Below are 24,408 nucleotides of genomic sequence, written 5' to 3' on the forward strand. Positions count from 1 at the left end.
TATACAATCTAATTTAGTTTAAAAACTGCTCATGTTGCATGTATGCAGCATCTTTGTTTGGATCAAGATTAGAATGCAGTGGTTGCCTCTAATTTTAAATGGAAAGAGCACAGACAAAGCCTTAGTTTGTTTATATGAAGAGATTTATTTTATTTGTGTTACTTATTTATTTGATTTGGGGCTTGTTTTAAAATTAAAATAAAAAATTAGTTTTGTTATTTACATTTACATTATATTTAAATTTTGTCATTTAGCAGACGCTTTTATCCAAAGCGATTAACAAATGAGGACAATAGAAGCAATCAAAACCAACAAAAGAGCAATAATTTACAAGTGCTATATTAGTATATTATTATAGTGTTATATTTCAATTTCACAAAGAGACGTACAGTATTTTGTCTAAGCAATAATAAAAGGACACATTTAATTGATAATTTGTGTTAAATCTCATTTTGTAAAAAAAAAAAAAAAATCTTGAATCGAACCAAATCGTGAAATCAAAATTGTGAATCGAATCGTGAGTTGAGTGAATCGTTACATCCCTAATCGCGGTGGCCGATATTTTGAATTTTAAAATATCGGCATCAGTCATTAAGTCTTTCCGTGTGGCCGATGTTTTTCAAAATGGATTATGACACCATTCCTCTTTAAAACAAGCCACTGAGACGTGAAGCCAGCACCTGACAGACAGTAAAATGACCAATCGTCATTCACTTTCTAATGTGACACTACTAGAGCTGCCCTCGATTAAAGATTTTTCTGGTCGACTAGTATTCGTTCATTTTAAGCATTAGTCGACTAATTGCACGTTTATTAATAAGCCATTTAAATCATGCTAATGAGCCTTTAATTGCCAACATAGCCTAATAAGCACTCAAGTGCACGCATAAAGCTTGCCACAGCCCACCGGCAGAAGTAATGATGATGAATGTGACAGGGAAAACAGTAAGATTAAACTGCATTAACATTTTAATAATCTATTGATAAACTAGTGTTTTCGGCTAAAGAGATGAATTTGGCGACACGGACTCGTCATCTCCACAGTAGTGGATGCGCCTGCATGCAAGTTTCGTACGGATTACATAATCTGAGAATATTCGTTTTTTTTCAGATTTGAATTATTTCATTTGAATGTAGACATTTCACTCTCTATGTGTGAACTAAACGTAGAGGCTTTACAGATTCAAAAGATGTATTACTCTTATCTGTATGACAAAAATGACAGAGTATTTTAAGAGCAAGTAACTGCACTGCACTCACTTGCTACTGCTACTGTTCAGCTTTCACACTCCGCATAGACACTTGAATAGCGCACATTTTTCTAGGTTAACATTAGATTGAGCGGCCATGTAAATTTGCTACTACTTACATATTTCAGATGATAAGCCATATTTGAGGTCAATGAATGATAGGCGAGCGTTTGGATGTAACGTTACTGTATTACCACAAAATCCAGCCATTAACGATCTGTCCGTCACGGACTGCGTGACCTCACCACTTCCTGTGGAATTTTTTTTTCCTGCGACTAAGCGACTAATAAAATTTTGGTCGACCAAGCCTCTTCTCGTCGACTAATGGTTAGTCGACTATTATGGGGGCAGCCCTAGACACTACGCTCTGTTACATACAATAACAACGTGCAGCAAAGTCTTATTCAAACAAGCTGTGAGGCATCAGATCCACAGTCCAGCTGCAGCTCCGGTGGGAGACTGTGCTTGAACGAATTTTAAAAAATTAAACCGTGTTTACCTCACAAACAATCAAAAATCCCACGAATGGCTCTTCCTCAGATATGCACATTGTTCTCGGGTACTTCTAAACAAGACACTGTTTTCCGGTGGACTCAAAAGCTGGTGCACTCCAGAATGAAAGCTGGGTCGACATGAAAACTCTATGTTAAGTAATAATAATAATACGTTTGAATTCCTTTACATGTTTATTCATGAATATCTGCTGTACTTGATTGCTCATGATTGGCGTAATATCACGTGAAGCATACCTTTTCATATGTTCCGGTCTTATTTAATTATATATACTGATAACCAAGCATTTAATTATACGCCTTCAGGCTTGTATTATTTTTACAATGAAACAGACAAGCAAAACGAAACAGATCAGAGACATAAATCTTTATTATTAACCAACTATCCCATTCTATAATTAAAACAACCTGTTGCTCGGTAAACTAAACATGGAATTACACATACTATTTTTGACAATAATTTATGAATATTAATGAATGTTAGAAAGGCTGCACTAAACCTTGTTCATTTAATTGTTACCTCTGTTGTTTACATTTTAATTGTTTAGGTATTATAAATATATTTTTTGTGGATGTTTCAGCAAAAGAAAAGGAAAGGCTGCACTAAATGTTACCTCAATTGTTTACATTTTTTTAATTTAGGTTTTAATAAATATTTATGCATAATATATGTTCATTTACTTTCACCAATTTTCTGCAAGTCTCTCATTTACTGTAATTACGTGTATTATATCGGCCAGATTGATTTCTCAATATTGACCTCGTCATCGGCCATTAAAAATCTCATATCGGTCGACCACTAATCATGTGACACTGAAGACTGGAGGAAAGGTTGCTCAAATTCAGCTTTGCCATCACAGGAATAAAATACATTTTAAAATATATTAAAACAGAAAGTGATATTGTAGTAATATTTCACAATATTAACTGTTTTACTATATTTCAATCAAATAAACGCAGCTTTGGTGAGCATAAGAAATTATTTTCAAAAACAACAAAAACACTTACCTTGTGCTTTGATTTACGCTTTTTCTTGGCCCTCCTTTTTTCTTTTTCACGCTCTCTCTCTCTCTTTCTCTTTCTCTTCCGCCGATGTGACTTTTCATCATCTGATTCACTGGCATGGTGCTCCTTGCTTCGGCGAGGTTTATCCTGGGGATCAGCTCCCTCACCGCTGGGCATCTCTGCCTCTCCACCGTCATCCTCCAGCTCGCCTTCTTCCAGTTCCCCATCTTCTCGCCTGTTTGACAAAATACAAAAAGAATGTCACAACTCTGAACAGGACTACGCAGGAAATTACTTTTTTTCTTTGACTCACTGCCAATGGAGAACTCTTATTTGCTTCTTAGTCTATGATAACTGGTTACTTGCATAAAGGATACTGTTGTGATAAACTGTGCAGAACAGAACATTCAATCTATTAATTGCTTTTTAGCTGGGCCTTCATTCTTAATTCTGACATGATTTCCGCTGGTCTGGCTTTTAACAATTCACTTGTCATTACAGTGTAGATAACTAAGCAAATTGAGATGTCTTAACTGATCTTCAAACATTCAGACTATAGACAGTGAGCACAGAGCTGAAGGGCAAGAGAGATCTCTTTATAAACAAGGCTGCCAATCTACAGACGCAATACTGTAATTTAGTTGCTTCAATCTTCACACTTAAGGGTGTCAAACGTTCACTGCTCATTTGTGCCCTGCTGAGAACAACTCAAAGCCACTCTGCTTATAGATCTAACACAAAAGTTTATACAGCATAAATATTACATTCAGGCAGGTCAGCCCTTTAAAACTCCTATCCAGCGATAAGGAGTTGCCACATAAGACAAAGAAGCACTGCTGCACTTTTACATTGTGCATTGACAAAACATTATCACCTAATCACTCAACTTTGGCCTATAAAAACAACAGGTCTGTGCAATGCAACTTCTGACAAGAGCACATGTGCTACCAGATGAACTGCAGTGCAAAGCAGTGGGTGAGATATAATTCAAACAATACAAGATTAAATTATTACCACAGAAGGTAAATCAGCTGACACATCTACATAATGCTTATAATGTATATCAGTCTCTTTAACTAGTACAAAAAAGCAATCAGCAAACGACGACAATTTAATACCCCCAGACATGTTACAAACAGTCTAAAGTCTGCATGAGGGTCATAACAATCCACCCATTTCTATAAACTTTACTGAAAGACAAAACTTATTTTCCTTAACTTTAAATCTTCAACTTATGTGGATATTTTTCAAGGTTCTTCCAAAGCTTTTCACAATTACAATAAATACACAAACTCCTGTTTCAATTGACTGTATGAATTATAACTTTCATTTAATGAGGCTAAACTTATGTCATCTGCTTCTCTGAACAGTTAGTAATATCCTAAAGTACTACAGAGGGAATTAATTAATGAATTATCACTGCATTAACTACAAATCCCTTCGTCTCTATCTGCCACAATAATTTATAACATGTTGTGAATAAAAATCTACAAGCTTTAGCAGTTATCTAAGAGAGGGTGAAGAGACCTCAACAACCAAAACTTCACTTGCATGCATAATCTTTCACTCCTGCGAGTTATAGAACATACTGAAGTGATAAAAAAAAATATGTTCAGACACGGACCAGACAATATATTATAAGGGCCACACTTGTATTATTTACTTATATTATTATGCACCTTGGGGGGAAACTGACAACTGCTAAAAATAATAGATTGCTTATTTATATAAAGTGTTGGCAAACAGTTTGACAACTACCTCTAGTTCAAAAAATTTTTAACAAATTTTGTTTACTGTAAGTATCCAAGTAATAAGGCACATTTCATGCAAAGAAAATCAAATGTGTTGGCCTTTAAATTTCTAGCAATGAGATGAAAATACTTACTCTGAAATACTAATTTATGCATAAATGACTTTCAAGGGAGGTGAGATGTTGCATTTTTGGGCACTTGCAGACAATGGTGGTATGGTTAAGCACCTTTGTGTTTTGCTTCATGTTTTGGTAAGAACTTGAATGCTTTTGAGACACTGGAGAAATCACTGGCTCATGAGGGATGTATGTGCACATAAAGCTAACTAGTTCACAACAAAACTAGAATATTAAAAAAACAGGGGAACCTATTATGGAATATGTAACAAATTATTAACATACGTTACTACATTATTTTCTACTGTCAACAAATTAATCGACGTGGAGGACTTGAGGAACAGTATTTAACAAGCCCAAACAACTTTAAAATAAGGGAACAAATAATTTCCATTAATAGTTCGTATCATTAAAATGTCGCAAGTTAAATTAAGGAGACGTTAAAAATGTGATTTATTTCGTAAATAGCTTTACGAAATAAATATTTTCAAAATAACAGTAAACTCCAAGAACTTACTATTTTTAAAATATATCGGTATGATTATATTAACGTTATTTACTCTGAAATACAAACGCAAAACTCAAACATGCAAAACACTAAAGGAATAAGCACATATATTTAAGTCATTTTAGTGACGTCTCCAATAAATCTAAGTGCGTAGCTCGTGACATTTAGCGCTTATGCTAAGTGCTAAACTGTTACAAATTAACATCGCCTAGTGAAAACAACGATATTACGTAAAGATAAACGAAATCGTACAATATTCGATGACTAATTAAATAAAATAAAAGAATGATTAATCAAGCGGACAAGTTATAAACCATGCTAGTCCGTCGCTATTCATTAGCCGTGTTGTTGTATTTCAATTGTTGTCATCTGCTAACTGTTAGCAATGCTAGCTTTAGCGTTGTTCAGGCCTCGCGATGGTTAAAGATACAAATTCCTAAATGCGTTAGCAGGGATGTATTTTGCCATTTTCCCACCACATTACATACAGTTTGCTTTTGGCATTAAGTCGAATTTTAGTTTGATGTTATTAACCAAAAACGTATTTTTCTTTTGTCCGTCTGTTCTCTATCTGTGATGAAAACACTGAGTTACTGGAGCAATGTTTTGGCGTAGTGGTGGCCCCTTGATCTTCGATCGCTTAAAAGCTTCGATAAATTACTGAAAATGTAAATTTGATCATATTCTGAATGGTTTCCTGATTCGCTTGTGACCTTCCAAATTGCGCTGTGTAACGTTTCAAGATGGCGTTTCGTTACCTCTGTACGCTTCCCAGAAAATGCGACTTTAATCCCTTTGAAAGAAAAAAAAGCAAATGCCCGTGCTTTTTGTTTTTGAAAAAAAAAAAAGCAAAGGACAAATCAATAGTTGGATAGAAATATGATGATATTACTCGACCTTTCGTCAGTGAGAAGACTGTTGTGTTCGTGGTTGGCTGTTGGGGAGTTTGGATGGACAGTCATGCTTTCCACAGCCATTTCCTCTAACGTACTACATTCAGTGCAAAAAATCAACTGTCTTATGCGTTACTTGACTTTGATCTACTTGTTGATTGGCTTTAGGAAGAGATTCAGTTCATAGTAGTCAATTCCCCACTAACAGTTTAAAAGAGAAACAGGTTGAAAACGTTCCTGAGGTTCTCCGTCCTACAGTTGCGATGTGAAATGAAACTCATTCACATAAAATGGCGACGCTTCTTCTCCGAGGAGAAGGGGCGGGCTTTTGCGACGTGACGTCGTCTGTCACGGAAATGACCGAGCGGGTCACGAAGAGCAAATACGTTTTTTTTTTTTTTACTCGTTTCCACAATTCATTTTCTGATTTTTTGAAGTTTCAAGATCTATATGTTCTTAACGGAAAAAAAAACAATAGCCACTGAGGGGTACAAATATGATTTCGGTTTCTTGATTGCATTTTTTTTTTTTTTGCATTCTAAGTTAGGTTAAAATAATTGTATGTCCCCTTGGAAGTTTACTCAGGCCCCCTGGTTGAGATTCACTGTTTTAAATGGCCAGTAAACAGCAGCTTTAGTTATTATTTAGCCTAGATATTTACGCTGTGACACATTCAATTGTTCCTGAAATAGTTTTGTATAGACTGTTTAATTTTAATTTTTTTGCATGATAGGACTTGGTGTTATGATCCCAATATTCTACCCAGTATTTTGTGAGCATGCACCAAGTAAACAATAATTTAATGATATAAACTGTGGTGTACACTTCAGTAAACATATTTTATCTCCTTGTATAGTTAAGATTACTACTAGGCTATTTTGTAGATTACACTGCTAAATTATGTTTAAATGAAAACCAAGTTAGTATGATAATATTATACTTTGAATAATTTCGTGACAATGTTTAAAAATATATTTTTTAATTGTATTCTTTCCATTTATATGTAATTAGATTACAACGGAATGGCAAAGGACAGCATTTCCAGTTAATGTACGTAAACATAATTGGCTTATAATACATTAAACCACACTCTTTTCTATTTCTATGTGGTCCATTCTTTAGTTAATTAATGTAATTATTTATTAGAAACAAGGGTGAGCTATACACAGTACACATACACAATCATTAATTTATGCAAATATACATTGTAAGAATTCAAAATATCATATACAAAACACAGTTGATGGATTTTAAAGACCTAGAGTTGCTGGAAAATGTCTATTGTTGCGTTCTGAATCTGGCGCTATCCCACCGCTCACACGTCATCATTGCGCGCCTCAACGAGTATCACTGAGCGGCGTTTCTTTCCCATTGAATGGGCAGTAGAAAAAACAGAGCGTAGAATAGTCAAACTAACCTCTCAGCCAGTCCTTTACAGGATATTATTAAAAACGGCAATATTTTGAAATGATTGATACCATCGAAAAAGAAGACAATTTAATCAGCGAAGAGGAGGCTGCACAGTATGATCGTCAGATTCGCCTCTGGGGTCTCGATGCTCAAAAAAGGTTGGTTGATAACCGTTTCGTTCATAAAGAACAACTGTACTCATATTATTTTAAGGTGTTTTCGGCTAATTGTTTAAGAATAATGCAAACAACCTTTTTCTAGCATTAATCACAAGTATGATTTTAAATGCATTATTTGAGTATCTTTCGCATTCATGCTTTTAGTCTGAAATAAAAATGGTGTAGTAGGGAATGCATTTTTGGACTAGGTGTGCATAAATAATAAGCAATATAATAAAGGACATGCATATACACTTTACATTTTCAGACTTAGGGGATCACGGGTGCTTTTTGTTGGTCTCCGGGGTCTTGGTGCAGAAGTAGCAAAGAACCTTATTTTGGCTGGGGTCAAAGGACTGACTCTCCTGGACCATGAGCAGGTATCATATATAGACTGACTTAAAGTGGTAGTTCACCTCAATCTTTCATCATTAATGTCCTTCATGTTCTTCCAAATCTGACTTTTTTTCTGTGGAACAGCAAACGAGGTGTAAGGCAGAATGACAGTAGAGTCAGCAGCATGCACTTTTATTTTATGGAAAAGAGATGCAATGAAAGTGAATAGTGACTGAGGCTATCAGCCTCTAGATGTTTAACATTTGTTTTGTGTTCCACTGAAGACGTAACAGGGTTGGAATGACATAAGGTTGTATGGATTTTTGGGTGAATTATTCCTGTAAATAATTCCTTACCACTCATAAAAGCACCTTAACAGGTACATAACTACGTGTTATTTGGCTTCCATCAATCAGGTGACAGAGGAGTCCAGACGTGCTCAGTTCCTGATCCCTGTGGATGCAGATGGTCAGAACCAGGCCCAGGCCTCTCTGGAGAGAGCTCAGTTACTCAACCCAATGGTGGAAGTGAAGGCAGACACTGATGCAGTGGAGAGCAAGCCGGATGACTTTTTCTTCCAGTTTGATGCGGTGAGTGCCAAAACATGCAGTTTTGCGGGATAATTTGTATATTAACATAACTAAATCATACACAAGACCAACAGGCAATCTTATGTTGTGAGCTACTGTCTGATTGTTCATCAACTAAAAAAGGACACAAGAATATTTTAGAGACACTTGAGTATTGTAAATACAATAGAACAGAATCCTTATTTTCAGGGACCAAATTTGTTGTGCAACTTTACAGTACATATTGCAATACCAATGCAAATCTTATTGTACAGAAATCCCATAATAAATTTTATATTTCTATGGAAAGTGTGATGGACAGGAACTGTCAGCTTGACATCAGGTGTGATAGAGGTTAATCAGTATATCGTTGATAGATTATTTACCTTTGTGCATTTCATGTCCACTAGATGTCTCTATACACAATTGATAATTTTCATTTAATGTGTTTGTAGCTTTTTTTGCCTTGTTTTTCCCTCAACCTCAGTGTGAACCCATCTATGAACAGCCAACGTCAGATCTAGACACAGACTTTTATCTGAGACTTGGTTTGGACTTTTCCAAGCGTGTGCTCTTTTCCAAGCGTATGATATGTTCCAGGCCATATTTTCTTTAAATCAGGACTCTGTTGTTGGCTGTGGAAGATGCAGTCAGCATACATACCCTGTTCAAAGCGCAGACAGGCAGTCTTTCATCTTCTCTCTGTCTGGGAGCTGTCTGAACCCTCCCTCTGGGAGTGCTAGTGAGAGTTCAGGAGGAGGGGGAAGAGATGGTGGGACACAAAAAGAGGAGGGGGGTTTTAACATCATCTATTCTCTTTTATCTGCTTCTCTTGATACTACACAGGAAACTTTGTGAGTGAATGTCTTTGTCTTCTCTTGTGTATGTGTGGTGTTATTTTCAGGCGATTTCTTAATAAACGATGCAAGTTTAGTCAAGAGGAAGCCAACAATACACTGAATTAATTCATTGTCTGGATGAACTGTACATGCATGAAAGAATCATTTGAGACAACAAGTACTGGGATGTTTTGTGCAACAAGTACAGGGCATTGCTTGAGCAGGTTTTGAGGTAAAATATCTATTTTTTGTGTGAATCACAAATAAGCAATTTATATTTATGAAAGCCCATTTCTGCCACAAAAAAAAAAAAAAAATGTTTTGGTAAATCATATTATGACATAATTGATAATTATGACATAAGTTGAAATGATGAGATACTCATAATAATAAGTCATAATTATGAAATAAAAAGTTGAAATTGACATACTAAGTCATAATGAAATAAAAAGTTGAAATAGACATGCTAAGTCAATTATTAAATAAAAAGTTGAAATTGGCATGCTAAGTCAATTAAATGAAAAGTTGAAATTGAGATGAAGTCGTAATTATGGCAAATAATTTTTTTAAATCAATTGTAACTTTCTATGTTCTAATTGTGACTTCTCAATTTTTTGACTTTATATCTTTTTATAACTTTGTATGACAATTTCAACTGATTTAATAATTGACTTATGTTATCATTTATTTATAATTAATGTGTTATTAAATATGTCATAATTTTGACTTAGTATGCCATAATTCTGATTTATCATTTAATAATCTATGACTTTTAATTGTGATTTATCATGCATAATAATTTTGGGCTGAGAAAAAGAACAAGTATATAGCATCACTTATGTTTTTCCAAACCTGTATGACTTTCTTCTGTGGAGCACACAAGAAAAGAAAGAAAGAAAAGTTGAATAATGTACCGATCATTCTTTTCCATAATCACAGTTAATGGTCACAGGAGGTCGCAAGCTTTAAAAATGAATCAGAAGTGCCATAAAAGTTCTCCAGAAAACTTACATTTCAGTCTCTTCCTCACACAAAGCTATCATATTGATTCAGAAGACCTGGAATATAGTCATATTGACCACTTTTATGATACTTTTAAAGTGCTTTTTGTAATTTTACTTCACTTTCATTAATTAGAAAATAGTGGCCAGCATATATCCTTCAAAAATTTTCTTTTTGTGTTCCAAGAGTTGAATATTTATGTAAAGTCAGCTGTTTTTTGGCAGTCCATTCCACCAATAGAAAACAAACATGGAGCTCCTGGACAAGGTCAAGCCGGAAGCCTTCATGTCGGGAGCGGGTGGAGGGCTAGGTTTTCATAAGGAGCTGTTCACAGTAGCCTGACTGGGGTGTACATTTTGAAGGACTGAAGATAGCGGAGGACTAAAGCCAAGAGCTTAAATTGAATAAAGATTTGCCAGCACAAACGTCATGTAATGCCAAGTGGCAGCTATTTAGTGGAGGCATATGGTAGCTGCTGGTAGCTCTGATTAATATTCCTTTGTGGCATGATTTGTTTCTTCTTTGCATCCTCTAGGGGTCACTGCTTGATAAAGATATGCTCTTTTGAGACGTCTGGCTGCCTGGAGGCACATAATATTGACAGGAAGAATGTGTCAAAAGACAATGTCTCGCCACATGTTTCATAATGTTTCTCCATGCACCCTGGTCCCAGATGAACTAGTGAAGGTGTTACTCCTCAGGGCACTACTTCATTGCAACAGTATTTCCGAGAAGTGTTGTTGATATTCAGTTGTGGATTGCATAACCTTTGAACATCCTTTGAAAAAGGCCTGCTTAGATAACCTGTTCACTTCAGGTGTACTTTAAGTAATGAGGTTACAGGTGGTGTTCTGATGAGGAAAGTAAACAAACCCAAGTCAACAGATAAAGTGATGATTCATCTGTCCTTGAAGATCCACCCAGTTAACGCATCATGGCACATGTCATCTGTATCTCAAATGGTTATTAATACACCACCACATTCTTATCTCAAACCCAAAATTGGGGGTGTGAGAGGTTTGGGACCTTGGATAAGAGTGCCAATGTTCTGGTCAGTTGTCTGTCATTGCCAAACCTTTGTTCTGTTTCTGGTTGTACCCATAAGATGTGTTTTAAGGACCCATCAAGGTCACTGGTTTGAAAACAACCACATATTAATGCACATTGTTTTGTTCAGGTTTGTCTGACCAGGTGCTCCAAAGACCTCATGGTGCGAGTGGACCAGCTCTGTGCCTCCAGGAACATTAAGGTCTTCTGTGGAGACGTGTATGGTTATCATGGATACATGTTCTCTGACCTTGGCCAGGAGCATCACTATGTAGAGTAAGTCAGGAAATGTGGATGAAAAGGTGGCTGTGTTTGATTTTCATGTGGAAAAAACTGATGATCCCATTCAAACTTGCCAGAGAAAAGCCCAAAGTGGTGAAAGGGTCTAATGAGGCCAATGATGGTCCTGAGGCAAAGAAACCGAAGGTTGACCCCAGTGAGACTACAATGGTGAAAAAGGTGGGTGTTTTGGCGGCTTTGGTGTCTGTTAACTATATATCTCAGTTTTCAGTCACATCTATGACCCTTTAAAGTTAAGTTAATAAGATAACCTCCATCTCTCTTTATATAGACCGTCAGTTTCTGCTCTCTCAAAGCAGCACTGGAGGTTGACTGTACTAATGAGAAGGCCAAAAACAATCTGAAGCACATTCCCGTAGACTACTTCCTTCTGCAAGGTATTTTTTTACATTTAATTAATCCAATAACTCATGAAAAAGTTCAGTAAATGGGAATTTCCTTCCTAAATTGTGCAGTTTACTGGATGATCTTCAGGTACATACTATATTCCAGAGGTTTCTGATGCTCACCAAGGCTGCATTTATATGATCAAAAATACAGTAAAATTTAAAAATATTATTCTAATTTAACATTACTTTTTCTGTTCTAATATATGTTCAAATATAATTTATTACTTGTGATGGAAAAACTGAATGTTCAGCAGCCATTACTCCAGTCTTCCTTTAGAAATCATTAATTCTTATTATTATCAATGTTTTTGTGGAAATCGTGATCCAGTTTGTTCAGGATTCTTTGATTAATAAAAAGTTCAAAATGACAGCATGTATTTGAAATCGAAATCTTTTGTAAATGGTCCTTACTGTCATTTATGATAATTTCAATGTGTCATTTCTGAATAAAAGTATTAATGTTAAACTTTACTGATAGATCATGTGAAGCACAAACATCCATTCAGTTAACACAGATAATCAACAAAAATAGCAACAATATTATATATACTATACAAGGTGCAAACAGTGGCTTAAGTGGTTAGTTTTGTTACAGTCTTTTCAGGCAGCTGAAGACATTGCAGTTTCCTCCTCCAGTCTGTCGTACACCGTTATCAGGGGGAGGGCCTGTTGATCTGTGTAATTATAGTCAACATTTCTCTTTTTATACAAGTGCTCACCTGGTGTCCTCACTGAGACTGGCTCATTTTCCATCACAGGCTGTCCATGGCCAGTCATGTGCAGTGGCTCTCAAAAACAAAACATGCCACCTCCGCACCTCTCTATCATTATAACAGACTCTGACTGCACCTCCGCCCCTCCCTAAACATCTAGTATTACATTTATGGAAAAAATAACACTTCCTATTTGTGCACTGAAGCAAGACTTTAAGTGCATTGCTGTGCTCAAAAATACCACGCATCAGTTCAAACAACTTTTGAGGAAGAGCCGTTTCCTCTGTCTTAACTCACTGATTTATTTGAGGTTTTATCACCCCAGTGGTGCGACTATTAGGTCAATGATTTTTTTTCCAAACCCTCGGATGTTGTTTTCACAATCTGGAGAAAATTCTATCAAGAAATTCAGCTATGAAACTTAAAATTTAATCTATGTGCTAGATAGAGTGAGATAACACGAATGAGTGGGTGTGTGTTTTTTTGATGTAAGTGTATGTGCTACGCTGCCAGGTGGAAATGCAGTGGGCTGGGGTTCATTGTGTTGTAGTTGGTGGGCAGTAAAAAAGGGGAAGTGATACTTTGGAAAATAGCCTAAAGGGGCTTGATGCCTTTTCACGTGCTACACAAATCTTCAAACACATCTCTCCTCCACTTACGTCCTGTTTAAATGTGGAAAACCCACTCTTTCCCCACTCATTCTCTCTTACTTCCTCCAACAGTGCTTCTGAAGTTTCGTACAGATAAAGGTCATGATCCTCAGCCAGACAGCTTTGCTGAAGACTCTCAGCTGCTCTTGCAAATCCGTGATGATGTTCTTGAGACCATGGGTCTGAGCTCTGAACTTCTTCCCAATACCTTTGTCAGGTACTTACAGACGCAGAAACACGGTGTTCACATTCATTCTCTCCAACATGTTTTTTTTCTTACTAACCAGGGATGTGAAAAACTAGTGGGTGGGTTTCATGAACAACTAGTTGAACATAATAATATGTCTGGTTTCAGGTTCACCAGACCCCGACTGGGTGTTTCTCTCAAGTAGACAGAGTGCAGCAGAACGGAACTGAATGCAGGCTTTTTTAAAAGATGGATTATTTTTAACTATGTGCGCCATCTTAAAAACTGTCAAAATAGATGCAGATTCTGGCGTGGAGTTAAAAACAATAAAAAAAAAAACTGAGATGCAATGTATCGTCCAGACACACTCACCTGAATATCATGGCTGTAGTGAATTTCTGAGAGAGACTTCATGCACACTGTAGCTAAAAACTGAAGCACAGCATGCTAATTAAAAACACCACTGCTAAAATATGTAAGAAAAAAAACCTGGATTAAAAAAATCATCTATTTGGGGTTTTTTAATGACTAGTCAACCCGTTCTTAATACCATTATCCTATTACTTTAGCTCGAAATATATTTGCTTGTTACACATATGCTAGGGTAGACATACAGTGTGTGTAACATACATTTTGCCATCAGCTTAATAGGCTCATATATGGTGACACATGCACATTGTTTTTTTTTTTGCGCAAATTAGTTATTCCAAAAGGTGGCAACACTTGCCTAGCCAGTTTCACACTCGAAAAATAAATTGATTAGTTGGAACAAGAACAAACGAATGAAAACACTCAATTTAGGTAGTTTTATTGGAAATTAAAATAATAATTTCATTAATTTTAACAAATTTACAGTCAATATAGACGTTACATCTATTATGTTCACCATGTTTTCTCACTGATACGTCTCCAACTCGGAAACACTGGGTTCATGTGCATTAAACTTATAAATACAGTCTTTCCAACATGATCTGAACAAACCATATGCATAAAAACTGAAGTATACTTTGGGCTTTTCTCTCCAACTTAACTACAACTCCTGCCGTGTGTTTGGTCCTCACAGTTACTGTTTCTCTGAGATGGCCCCAGTGTGCGCTGTAGTTGGAGGAGTTCTTGGACAAGAGATAGTCAAGGTGAGATCTTTGATCCATTTACAGTCTTCATTGTAGTTTTGGTGTCTTTCACTTTTTCGTCCTACTTATACATGAAATGTGAAATTTTCTAGCTTTGCTTTTCCCCCTCCATACAGCCTTTCAATCTGGTTCTCCACGCAACCATGAAACCCTCCGTTTTCACTAGCTGCGAAAGTGACTTTTCTGATGAGGCGCAGTGAGAAGCATATGGCAGCTGCCCTCTCCATCAGAATCTGGGCTAAGTCCAAAAGTTTTATCTGTTGACGGTGTATAAATGCCAGAAATGACGAGGTAATATTCCGGTCACTGATGAAATCCAGCGGAGAGTGCCTGAAATCTTCTCATATGATTCCATAAACCGAACGAGATGAAATGAGCTAAAGTGTAGTGATGTAATCAGTCAGTCTTGAGTGGATAATAACACCTGGATTATGGACAGTAAGGGGATCTGTTGTAGTGTAGGCCATGTAAAAACACATATTTGCTCCAGTTGCACACAACAGAATACGGTAAATGGTAGACGTCAATATCTCTCTTGGAGGGTGATGTCATAGCCCGGACCGGGATGCGGTGGGGTCTTCGTGAGGGTGGGGATCAGGGCTGAGTGGGGTGATGGAGTGAACGCCGTTGTCTCAGAGGCGGTGGCTGGGCAGGCCTTGAACCCACATGGCGGTGGAGTGAAGCCAGGCTGTCTCGCCATCTCCCTGCATGATGAAACAGGCTGCAATTCGCATATGGCTCTCTGTTTCTCGCTGCCCCTCGCCCATCAGTCTCTGTCGCCACAATGGAGAACGAGTCTGATGCGTTCGATTAAAGCAGTTAATTAGAGAATTCAAGGTCTTTGGCGTCTGACGTGTCTGAAGATTTGTTTGCATGTGTTCGACAGGCACTGTCTCAGAGAGATGCTCCACACAGGAACTTTTTCTTCTTCGACGGCCTGAAGGGCAGCGGGGTGGTCGACTACTTCGGATCCAAATAAGTGGCCCCTGGAGAATATGGAGAGATGTGTGGCAATGCATGTGTGCTCTCGAAACACCATGGAGTTCATCTTCTGCCAGTGGCCGCAGGCATCAAAATCTGTCTTTTGGACAGTACCTTTGCGTAGCAGTATGCCACACATCAACTGATGCCAAGAGCAACGAGAACATTTTGTCCACACACTCTGAAATATTAATGTACACACGTTTTTCACCAAGGTTATGTGATTTCTATGTTTTGTATTAAAATAATAAAAGCCCAGTAGAACATAAATTTGTTTTGGATTGTTTAGCATCATCGATTTCAATAATTTCCTCTAATCTGTTGCCAAAGGTCTCTTCGCTATCCTCCGTGATGCTAAATTGCAAAAAATGAGGCAAACAACTTTAAAGGGAATTTAAAATGAATGCAAAAATGTCAGATGCTCCCTTGAGCCATTTATTTCTGAAAATTAAACCACACAAATCATCCCAGCCCCGCTCTGAAATGAGGCCGGGTGGATTTTCCGATGCTTGTTATCATTCTGATATAGTAGTGAAAGCCTGAGGCGCATCTTGCCAGGTCTAGGTTTTTTTTTGGTGACGTTCGTAATGGGAAGTACTTTTATTAGCTCACCCCAGGTATGTCATTTACTGGACTGGTACAGTGGTACTGCAGGGTTTATGACCCCCGAGGCAAGTAGGATCTCATGTTTTGAGTTTTAGGTTTTCGTAGAAAGAAATGATCCTGCCTGTCCAGTTACAGACAAAAAGGAATGCTAAAGAACGCAATGTAACATTCGATACGATTGATAGTCCAAACACATGCTAAACCTACGGCCTCGTGTACAGTAATTAGGGATGTAACGATTCACTCAACTCACGATTCGATTCACGATTTTGATTTCACGATTCGATTCAATTCACGATTTTTTATTATTATAATTTTTTTACAAAATGAGATTTAAGACAAATTATAAATTAAATGTGTCCTTTTATTATTGCTTGGACAAAATGCTGCACATTTCTTTGTGAAATTGAAATATAACACTATCACTGCGCAATGAATCTCTTATGTACACCCTGTCTACACTTTGCTTATGAAAGGATTCATGAGATACGTCTGTGATACATTACTCAACGCTGCAAAAAACAAGTAGAAACCTTTGAAGCTCCCCTCAGCGCAATCACAAGTATGATGATGATCGGGTCAGTCGCACTGGTGCTCCTAAAAATGTCATAGTCGCACGCAGTAGTTTTCAGTCGCAAATGCAACTGAAATAGTCGCACTGTAGAGCCCTGCATCTAAACTTTTCTAAAGACAGCAAGTTCCCCTCAGACATGGATTCATAAACTACCCCTAAATGAATCGCGATTTGTTTAGCATCTCAACCGATTTGAATCGTCACATATTTAAATCGATTTTCAACTGGCTCGCGGTTAATCGTTACATCCCTAACAGTAATAGAATCAAATAGTACCAAATGTATCACATTTGTTTGCCTTTCAGCTGAAGTGTATTATGATGTTTGAATATGTTACGACTGCGCTGCAGACATGCAAAATCAGGACTTAGGGCCTTAAATGGATAATAAACGAGTGCCTTAAATCATAACACTGCATCAGTGAGTCAGTCTGAGTCAGATGAGAAGACTGGTCAGACTGGTTGAGCAGGTGCTCAAGTGGGAGTGGCAGCAAGTCTTGTAACTGTTTTTGATTTTTTCAGTTCGTTGACAGTGGAAACATGGGTTACTAGGTACCATAAGGTGGCCAAACTTTTTAAAGATTCTTATCATTGCAGATTTAAGCATCAGCATGGAAAAGATTATAACAAGACATCTAAAGTTCACTAAAAGGTAAAACTTCCACAATAAACAGGATGTCTCTACCAACATGATTTCAAAGAAAAGAAGAAAAGATCCAAGACCATTTCTGAAAAGATGTCGCTACTTCTGTTGCGTAACGACTTCAAAATTACTTTGTTAAACAACCTGTATAGTCAACATTTTCTTTAGGTCCTAATATAAGGCACGAGCATATGTTAAACTGAAACCAATATCCTCAAACTGGTTTCCTGAAATTGTCAGCAGCTGATTTTATATTTATATTTGGTGTATTGTTTATAGACTGATAATTGACCTTGTTGACGCTTGGTTTATCTTCAGCAATAGGTATAATTAAATTGCATAGCTTTAGGTCAAAGGCAGTGTGATGACTGTGTGAATGTCTATTCACAAGACAAATGACTGTAATTATGAACACTTACGATTTATATTCAAATGGATTTCATTCGTTGTTTTAAACAAAACTAAACAGTATTTTCTTTCCCGTCATTGAGAGTACAAGTACTCATTTTCAATGGTACTCAAGTACAAATTCACCAAGATAATGAAATACTGTAATGAAGTCCAATTACTTAAGTACTTCACATCGCTGCCAATGCCAATATAGTGAGAAAAGAAACAACCGCCTCAGCTGTAAAGAGGCCCTGACTGATTAAGATCCACTGCTCTTTCTCTAGCTGAGGAGAGAGCAGGATTAATTACGGATGCTGCGTTAAGCTTAAGCATTAATTAAGCAACCTTCCTCTTATCGTGAAGGAATCCCGAAGGCGAGATGTTTTTACTGTTGCTCCCAGCTATAAAATGCATAAACATGTGACGGGAGAAAGATCAGCCCTCAAATGATCAACAGCTCTTTTAGGAACACTCTGGTGAAGTCTGAATGGTCCTGCATGGGAAATGTTCTGGGCACACGCAAATCAGAGCATAACAATCTATCACATCTTGTTCTGATAAGACTCATGTTGTTCTCGTTGACTGTTCTCAACATGAGTACAGTCAAACAGTCCCAACACTATATCGGATGAAATACACATAAGAGAAGGTTTGTTCTGTTTGTTTAATGCAACCTTCTTCAGGCCGAAGATCCTTTAATTGATAAAAATTTGGAACCAAGACCCCTGTTGCATAAAACTGAATGATGCATTTTAGGCCTGGCCTAAACCATATAGTATCGTCATGTTTTTGCATGTAATAATATACATGTTTTGAAATGATGATTACATTGCAAAGCCTTTAAAATATTTGTTACTGACATAAAGAGTCATACACTAACTTGTTTTTTTATTAATGTTTAGTAAATGTTTCATTTTATTTTAATGTGGAAGGGAAATTGAAACATTTAGTTGAACTTTTATCTTTGTTTGAAGTTCGAATTTGTTTGAATTAATATTGTTTGAAAGCTTGTTTCTGCCACAGGATAAAAAATAAATAAGAAATAAAAATATAAATGTGACTTTTTGTCTCACAATTCTGAATGGTGAGATATAAACTCGCAATTGTCGAGTTGTGAGATAATCAATGACATTTTTTTTATTCCCGTCAAGGAAACAAACTTCTAAAATGTTGTGTTTTTGTTTGAAACTGTTGACCCCATGTTGAAGACCCTTAATCTAATATATTATTGACTGGATCACATGGGCTTTATTAACAATTTTGACCAACCATTATGAATAGTTTTTGAAAATTGTGCATTTAACTTGTGAGGATGATCATACAGAAAAAAAAACATCAAAACACTGTTGTAATTCTCATATTTATTGAAAATGGTAAGGAAAAAACAATACAAAATTCATATAGAAATTTTACATAGAAAATTCCAAATGGCAAAATTACAAAGCTAGAAAATGAGTGACATAAGTTTAGTGTAAATCTGACAGTACATATAAGGCCTTTCTGCATCGAAGAACACGTGTATCGAAGAGAAGTCACAAGGTGGCCACAGGAAAGAGACCGCACAACTGTTTTTCAGGAAGTCATGAGACAGGCAGCCACAGGAAAAGACATCTCTGCTCCACAATACGCCATGAAAACTCTGTACCGACATTACAAAGCCAATGCAAGCAGAAATGTGAGTGGTTAAGAGAATTTTCCCACCGACTTGCCACAGTTTTTCAAATGTGGTTTCTGAAGGAAGCGTATGAAACCCATAACGGTGTTATAAAAATCCCAGACAGACCTGGATCTGACATCGATTCATAGAGAACACGTTTGTTCAAGTATGATGGAATTTTGGCTCAGTTTAGTCCTTTATGTAGACAAATAAATTGCAGCAGAAAAAATATGAATGGATTTATTTGACAACCTTCAGGGGAATGTCGACAAATAAGTTAAAGAGATATATGGTCCATAAAACACAACACTAATGAATACCTCCATGCTTAATGCATAAAGTATTTGTCAATAACAAATCATCAAAATAACCAAAAGTACAAATGATGGACATAGAAAATAAATTAGCTTGTGCTTCTCAAATATTTACTTGAGAATTCTATTCGCAAAGTACATTTTAATCGGGATTTTTTTTTTTTACAGGACTCCACTTTATTTAAATCGAAATACGTTGAAAATAGGTAGAAATCCACTGGATTTTTAAAACAACTGCTTTCCAGTGTTGGTCCAAAAAATATTTGAAGAACAAAAAACTGAAACCGAGAAAAGGAACTTAATGTTAAGTACTTTAAGGTCATTTCATCAAAATATACAAACAAAACTCCCTGTTTATTCTATCCTGTCCTTTTTTTCTCACAAAATATGTACATGTGTAATCCATACAAATATTAACACTGCTCTCCAGCCATTTCAATAACTAGTGGTCTGGCTTTCCCACAAGGCTTCCAGCCTCACTCCCATACCTCCATTGGAGGTGACCAAGCTTTGAATTAAGTGGCAAATTTGTGTCCCGAAGTGTAGATTCAGGTAGGGGGCAACAAGGTCGGTTAACCCGCATACCATGCAGTGATTGTCCCTGATGGCTTTAGTACACAAAGGGCTGAAAAACGCCATTAGCAAGGCACGATCCAACTGTGCTCCATTAGTATATAGTATGTGAGCATTCCATTATCTCGATTATCACCCGTTTTCAATTGATGGTGTGCGGGTGTGTGGCCTGCGCCACTGGTGACTGATAGTGCAGCGCAGATATTGCTCCTGTAAGGCAGCTGAGAGGAGAACCGACGACACATAAAGCACTTCTGGGCCCGAGGCGCTACGCAGATCTCATTAATCTGTTTGCTTGAGAGCGACCCGGCTTAATGTAACTTCCCAGCATTGCAGTTAAAGATGCAAAAGAGTACGCAAATGCGCAGAGAGCCACGCACTCCTACTGACATCTATACCGGGACACACACTTCAGTCACTAATGCTACATGAGAATCCATGGAAAAAGATGAACAAACAAACAAATCACAGATAAAGAAACAAACTTGACATCTGATCCTGCAGAAAAGTCCCAGAGTCTTTAAGTGGTCGGCAGGAGAGTGCCTGCACTCTTCCTGTGACGTAACCCGTCTGTTTATCTGAGGCCGTGCTGGTAGAGGGCATTGATGGTGTCAGCGACAAACACAACGAGCCCACGGTACAGGCCTCTCCAGTTCTGCCGGTGTGGAGCGGCATTCTGAAACAAAGATGCAAGGAGAATGAGCTCATCGTCTGTTTTATGTAATGCAAAAAGCGAAAGGGAACATAAGAGGCACAGTAAAACTTGTTTTTGTACATTGCATCTAAGTGCTCAGGGACTGTAGAACCAAACAGCTGACCTACTTAGATTTCAGATTTCGCTCTCGTCATCTGCCTACCATTGTGAAAAAGATGTACACTTTGGGATACTTTTAAAAAGAGTATTACTATTGAAATAATACTTAATTTTAATATAATAAAATACTTGTAAACTGAATGCAATTTTTTTGGGACACTAAATTGCATTTTAATCATAATTAAATAATGTAGTACATCTTGATATGTAATTGAATATTTATTTCTATAGTCGTTGAAATAAGTGTACTGCTAAATGTACTGGCAAACATTTATGGTAAACTAAATATACTTCAATGTCATTTCTATTGAAATCTTAATTTATGCAATTTAGTACATAAAATACATTAACTTGTATTTAATATCAAATAACTCTCTACAGTTAAAATTGCTGTAAGTGTCTTACATGTGCTTTAGTATGTTAGTCAACACATCAAAATAAGTGTACTTCTTTAAAGCATGATAAAAGATTATTAAAATGTACTTTAAAGTAAAACTTACAAAGTGCACTTTTTAAGCGTACTTAAGTGTTATGAAATATAGGCCTGGTTTCACAGACAGGGTTTAGGTTAAGCCAGGATTAGGCCATAGTTCAATTAGGACATTTAAGTATCATTTATAAACGTGCCTTAAAAAAATAACATTACTCGTGTGCATTTCGAGACAAAACAAGGGCACTGACATATTTTAAGATCAATCAGTGCAAGTTTCTTTCAGTTAAAACAGCCCAGACATGCATTTTAGTCTTGAGACTAGGTTTAAGCCTTGTCTGTGAAACTGGGAGAGTAGTCATGTACTCTCTAAGTACACTTACGTGGTGTAATTTTATCTTCAAATACAGTTACAGTAATATACTTGAGATTTGAAGTTCACTACAGGTGCACACTGAATACTATTAAGCGCACTTATTTTCCACAAGTGTATGAAGCAAAGTCGATTTAGGTCTGTGCCTCAGTTCCTTCCCCGTGTGGAAACCAAATTTCGAAACTTTGACTTTGTGCAATTAGCTTTTTCCACCTCTTCTATCTGTGATTAATATTATATAATAAAACATTTTATTAACTAATTATATTTATTATAGAAACTTCCATGACTTTTTTAGATTTTGTACATCTCCATAATAAATACTATATAAAAGAGTTCACTGACAAATTCTATTTATGATAAACTTCCATGACTTTTTAAGATTTCATTAAAGTCCATGATTTTAAAATTTTGATGAGGATCCCTGGAAGGTGAAAGAGATAAAGATGAAGAAGATACAAGACTGTCCAAGAGAAAGTGTCTGGATGACTGAAGGCTCAAACTACAGAGGGGACCAAAGAGGCCAAGGAACAGAGAAGTGATTGAGTTCAAGAGGGCGGGAGGAGGATCTGTGGTCCGCCAGACTCACATGTTGACAGTGAAAGAGAACGGTATATGTGAGCCTGCATGCTGCACACTCACACTGAGCTTTTGTTGCCCTGCTAGGGAAGTCCCTGTCATGTCATTCTTTTGCCGGCTTCAGTAAACAAAGACATCATCCAGTAAAAACACACTGGTATCAAAGTTCAGAGAGGCCCCACCACAGGTCGCAGACTTTCTGCACGTGACCGGGCCGGCAGCTGCCTCGACAAGACATACTGGATTTTATTACATCGCGTGTGTCGGTGCAGGTGTGTAAGCATGTGCGGGAAACTGGGACGAATGTGTAAAAGCAATTGGCTCCACATAAAAAATGGCGCACGCACTTAAAAATAGGTAAATAAAAGAGCAGAGAGCTGAACACTGAGGCAAAGCGGTGACGTCATGTGTGTTTGTCTGAGGAGACAAGGGGGAGGTGGGATTGGCTTTGGGGGAGGGGAGGTTAGCCTCTGTTTACTCCTGTTCGCTTCACCGACTAGCTCCTCACATGATACAACAGGGATCCAGAGCGCGAGAGACAGAGAGAGGGAGGGAGAGAGGGAAGGTTATTAAGTTCAGCCACAACTGGAAACTCGACTCCAGTCACAACACTCACTACAGGCTCGTGAATATCATATTGATCCATTTACTAGAAGACCCACTGGAGGCTACATCTGAGCACGCCCTGCCACACTCCCTCATATTAACAAACAGACACTGCCTGTTTAATGACGCACTTGATGCTTTGGCACAAGCAGTGGCATATTTAAACTGCCACAACTAGACAAACGTGATCCTTACCCTCTGAAGAAAAACAGCATTCATCTCATCTCCAATAGTCCTCAGCTGTATGGCCACCCGCTCTACCGCCTGCTCCTCCAGCCTGGGATCGTCTTCACTGGTAGAGCTGCTGGATGTCGAGTCTTCGGAGGAGCTCTGGCTGTCTGCTAGCAGATCAGGCAGTGGAAGCGGCCTTTCTCTGAGGCTGGAGAGTTCCCGGTCTGTACCTAAATAAAAACAAGAAGAATAAAATGTATTGATGGTACAAAATTCCCAGACAATGTCTGCAAAGTGGAGTCAGGAGAGGCAGCACATTACTCGTCAACAGCTGCTATGAGTCATCCGCTAAAAATAACTCCTCAGAGGGGGGATAAAGTGAAAGAGAAGGAAAATTAGAGAGTGACAGTGAAAGAATGAGCTAAACGCAGAGAAAGGTGCGAGATGGATAATATGGACACAATGTTGAAAGGTCAGAGCTACCACACCTTTCACATTTATTGAACATGTTTATTTAAAAGATTAAATATTTAAATAAATATTATCAAATTAAATTAAAACATATTAAAATCATTTGTCAATTAAGTAAACATTACTTCAAGTTTTTAACAGTACTAAGTAGTACAGTACTGGTTTTCTTGTAAATATTATTGTTTAAATAATTTTAATAACATAACAAGAGAAAGGCAGGCCTATTAGGCCTCATTTATACTGCACTGATTCAAAATTTTGAAACATATCCGATTATTTTGTGCCAACCGTTTACATCTACCTCAGACAAATCAAAAGCTTATAAATAATATTATAAAATATTTAAAAAATGAATATACTACATAAAACATTATATAAAAATATTTCATTATTAAATAAAATATTTTAGTAGCAAATTATATTTACTACTATATTTACTTTCCAAAGGTTTTATTAATA

The 24,408-nt window shown here is 37.1% G+C and overlaps 2 protein-coding genes across 3 annotated transcripts in view; one reads left to right on the plus strand and one right to left on the minus strand.

Moving 5' to 3' along the window:
- Positions 1-6,309, minus strand: part of LOC107718283 (zinc finger CCCH domain-containing protein 4-like) — a 15,389-nt gene extending 9,080 nt beyond the window's left edge. The window contains exons 1-2 of the mRNA XM_016525291.1: positions 6,040-6,309; positions 2,771-3,002 (exon numbers count right to left, since the gene is read on the minus strand). Of these exons, the coding sequence (XP_016380777.1) occupies positions 2,771-3,002; positions 6,040-6,119 (312 nt within the window). The 5' untranslated portion in view covers positions 6,120-6,309. The remainder of the gene's footprint in view (positions 1-2,770; positions 3,003-6,039) is intronic.
- A 942-nt stretch (positions 6,310-7,251) lies between these two features.
- Positions 7,252-16,017, plus strand: LOC107718284 (SUMO-activating enzyme subunit 1-like). 2 transcript variants are annotated; one of them, XM_016525294.1, is made up of 9 exons: positions 7,252-7,603; positions 7,872-7,983; positions 8,356-8,529; positions 11,527-11,672; positions 11,756-11,855; positions 11,968-12,073; positions 13,521-13,665; positions 14,699-14,768; positions 14,885-15,740. In XM_016525294.1, the coding sequence occupies exons 1-9, from the start codon at positions 7,503-7,505 to the stop codon at positions 14,966-14,968; spliced, it is 1,038 nt and encodes a 345-aa protein (XP_016380780.1). In that variant the 5' UTR covers positions 7,252-7,502; the 3' UTR covers positions 14,969-15,740. The 2 variants fall into 2 exon arrangements, with proteins under 2 accessions (XP_016380780.1, XP_016380779.1); XM_016525293.1 differs by having other exon boundaries at positions 7,293-7,603; positions 15,655-16,017.
- Positions 16,018-24,408: the final 8,391 nt, after the last annotated feature.

Source organism: Sinocyclocheilus rhinocerous, unplaced genomic scaffold (genome assembly GCF_001515625.1).
Source record: "Sinocyclocheilus rhinocerous isolate Xijiao unplaced genomic scaffold, SAMN03320098_v1.1 scaffold1024, whole genome shotgun sequence".
Taxonomy (NCBI): Eukaryota; Metazoa; Chordata; class Actinopteri; order Cypriniformes; family Cyprinidae; genus Sinocyclocheilus; species Sinocyclocheilus rhinocerous.

What these genes read in the sequence shown, in the direction of transcription:
- LOC107718284 (XM_016525293.1), top strand. Translation starts at nt 7,503, where the DNA reads ATGATTGATACCATCGAAAAAGAAGACAATTTAATCAGCGAAGAGGAG. An exon ending in TTTTCTTCCAGTTTGATGCG is followed by an intron (nt 8,530 to 11,526) that starts GTGAGTGCCAAA and finishes TGTTTTGTTCAG; the next exon opens with GTTTGTCTGACCAGGTGCTC. An exon ending in CAGGAGCATCACTATGTAGA is followed by an intron (nt 11,673 to 11,755) that starts GTAAGTCAGGAA and finishes CAAACTTGCCAG; the next exon opens with AGAAAAGCCCAAAGTGGTGA.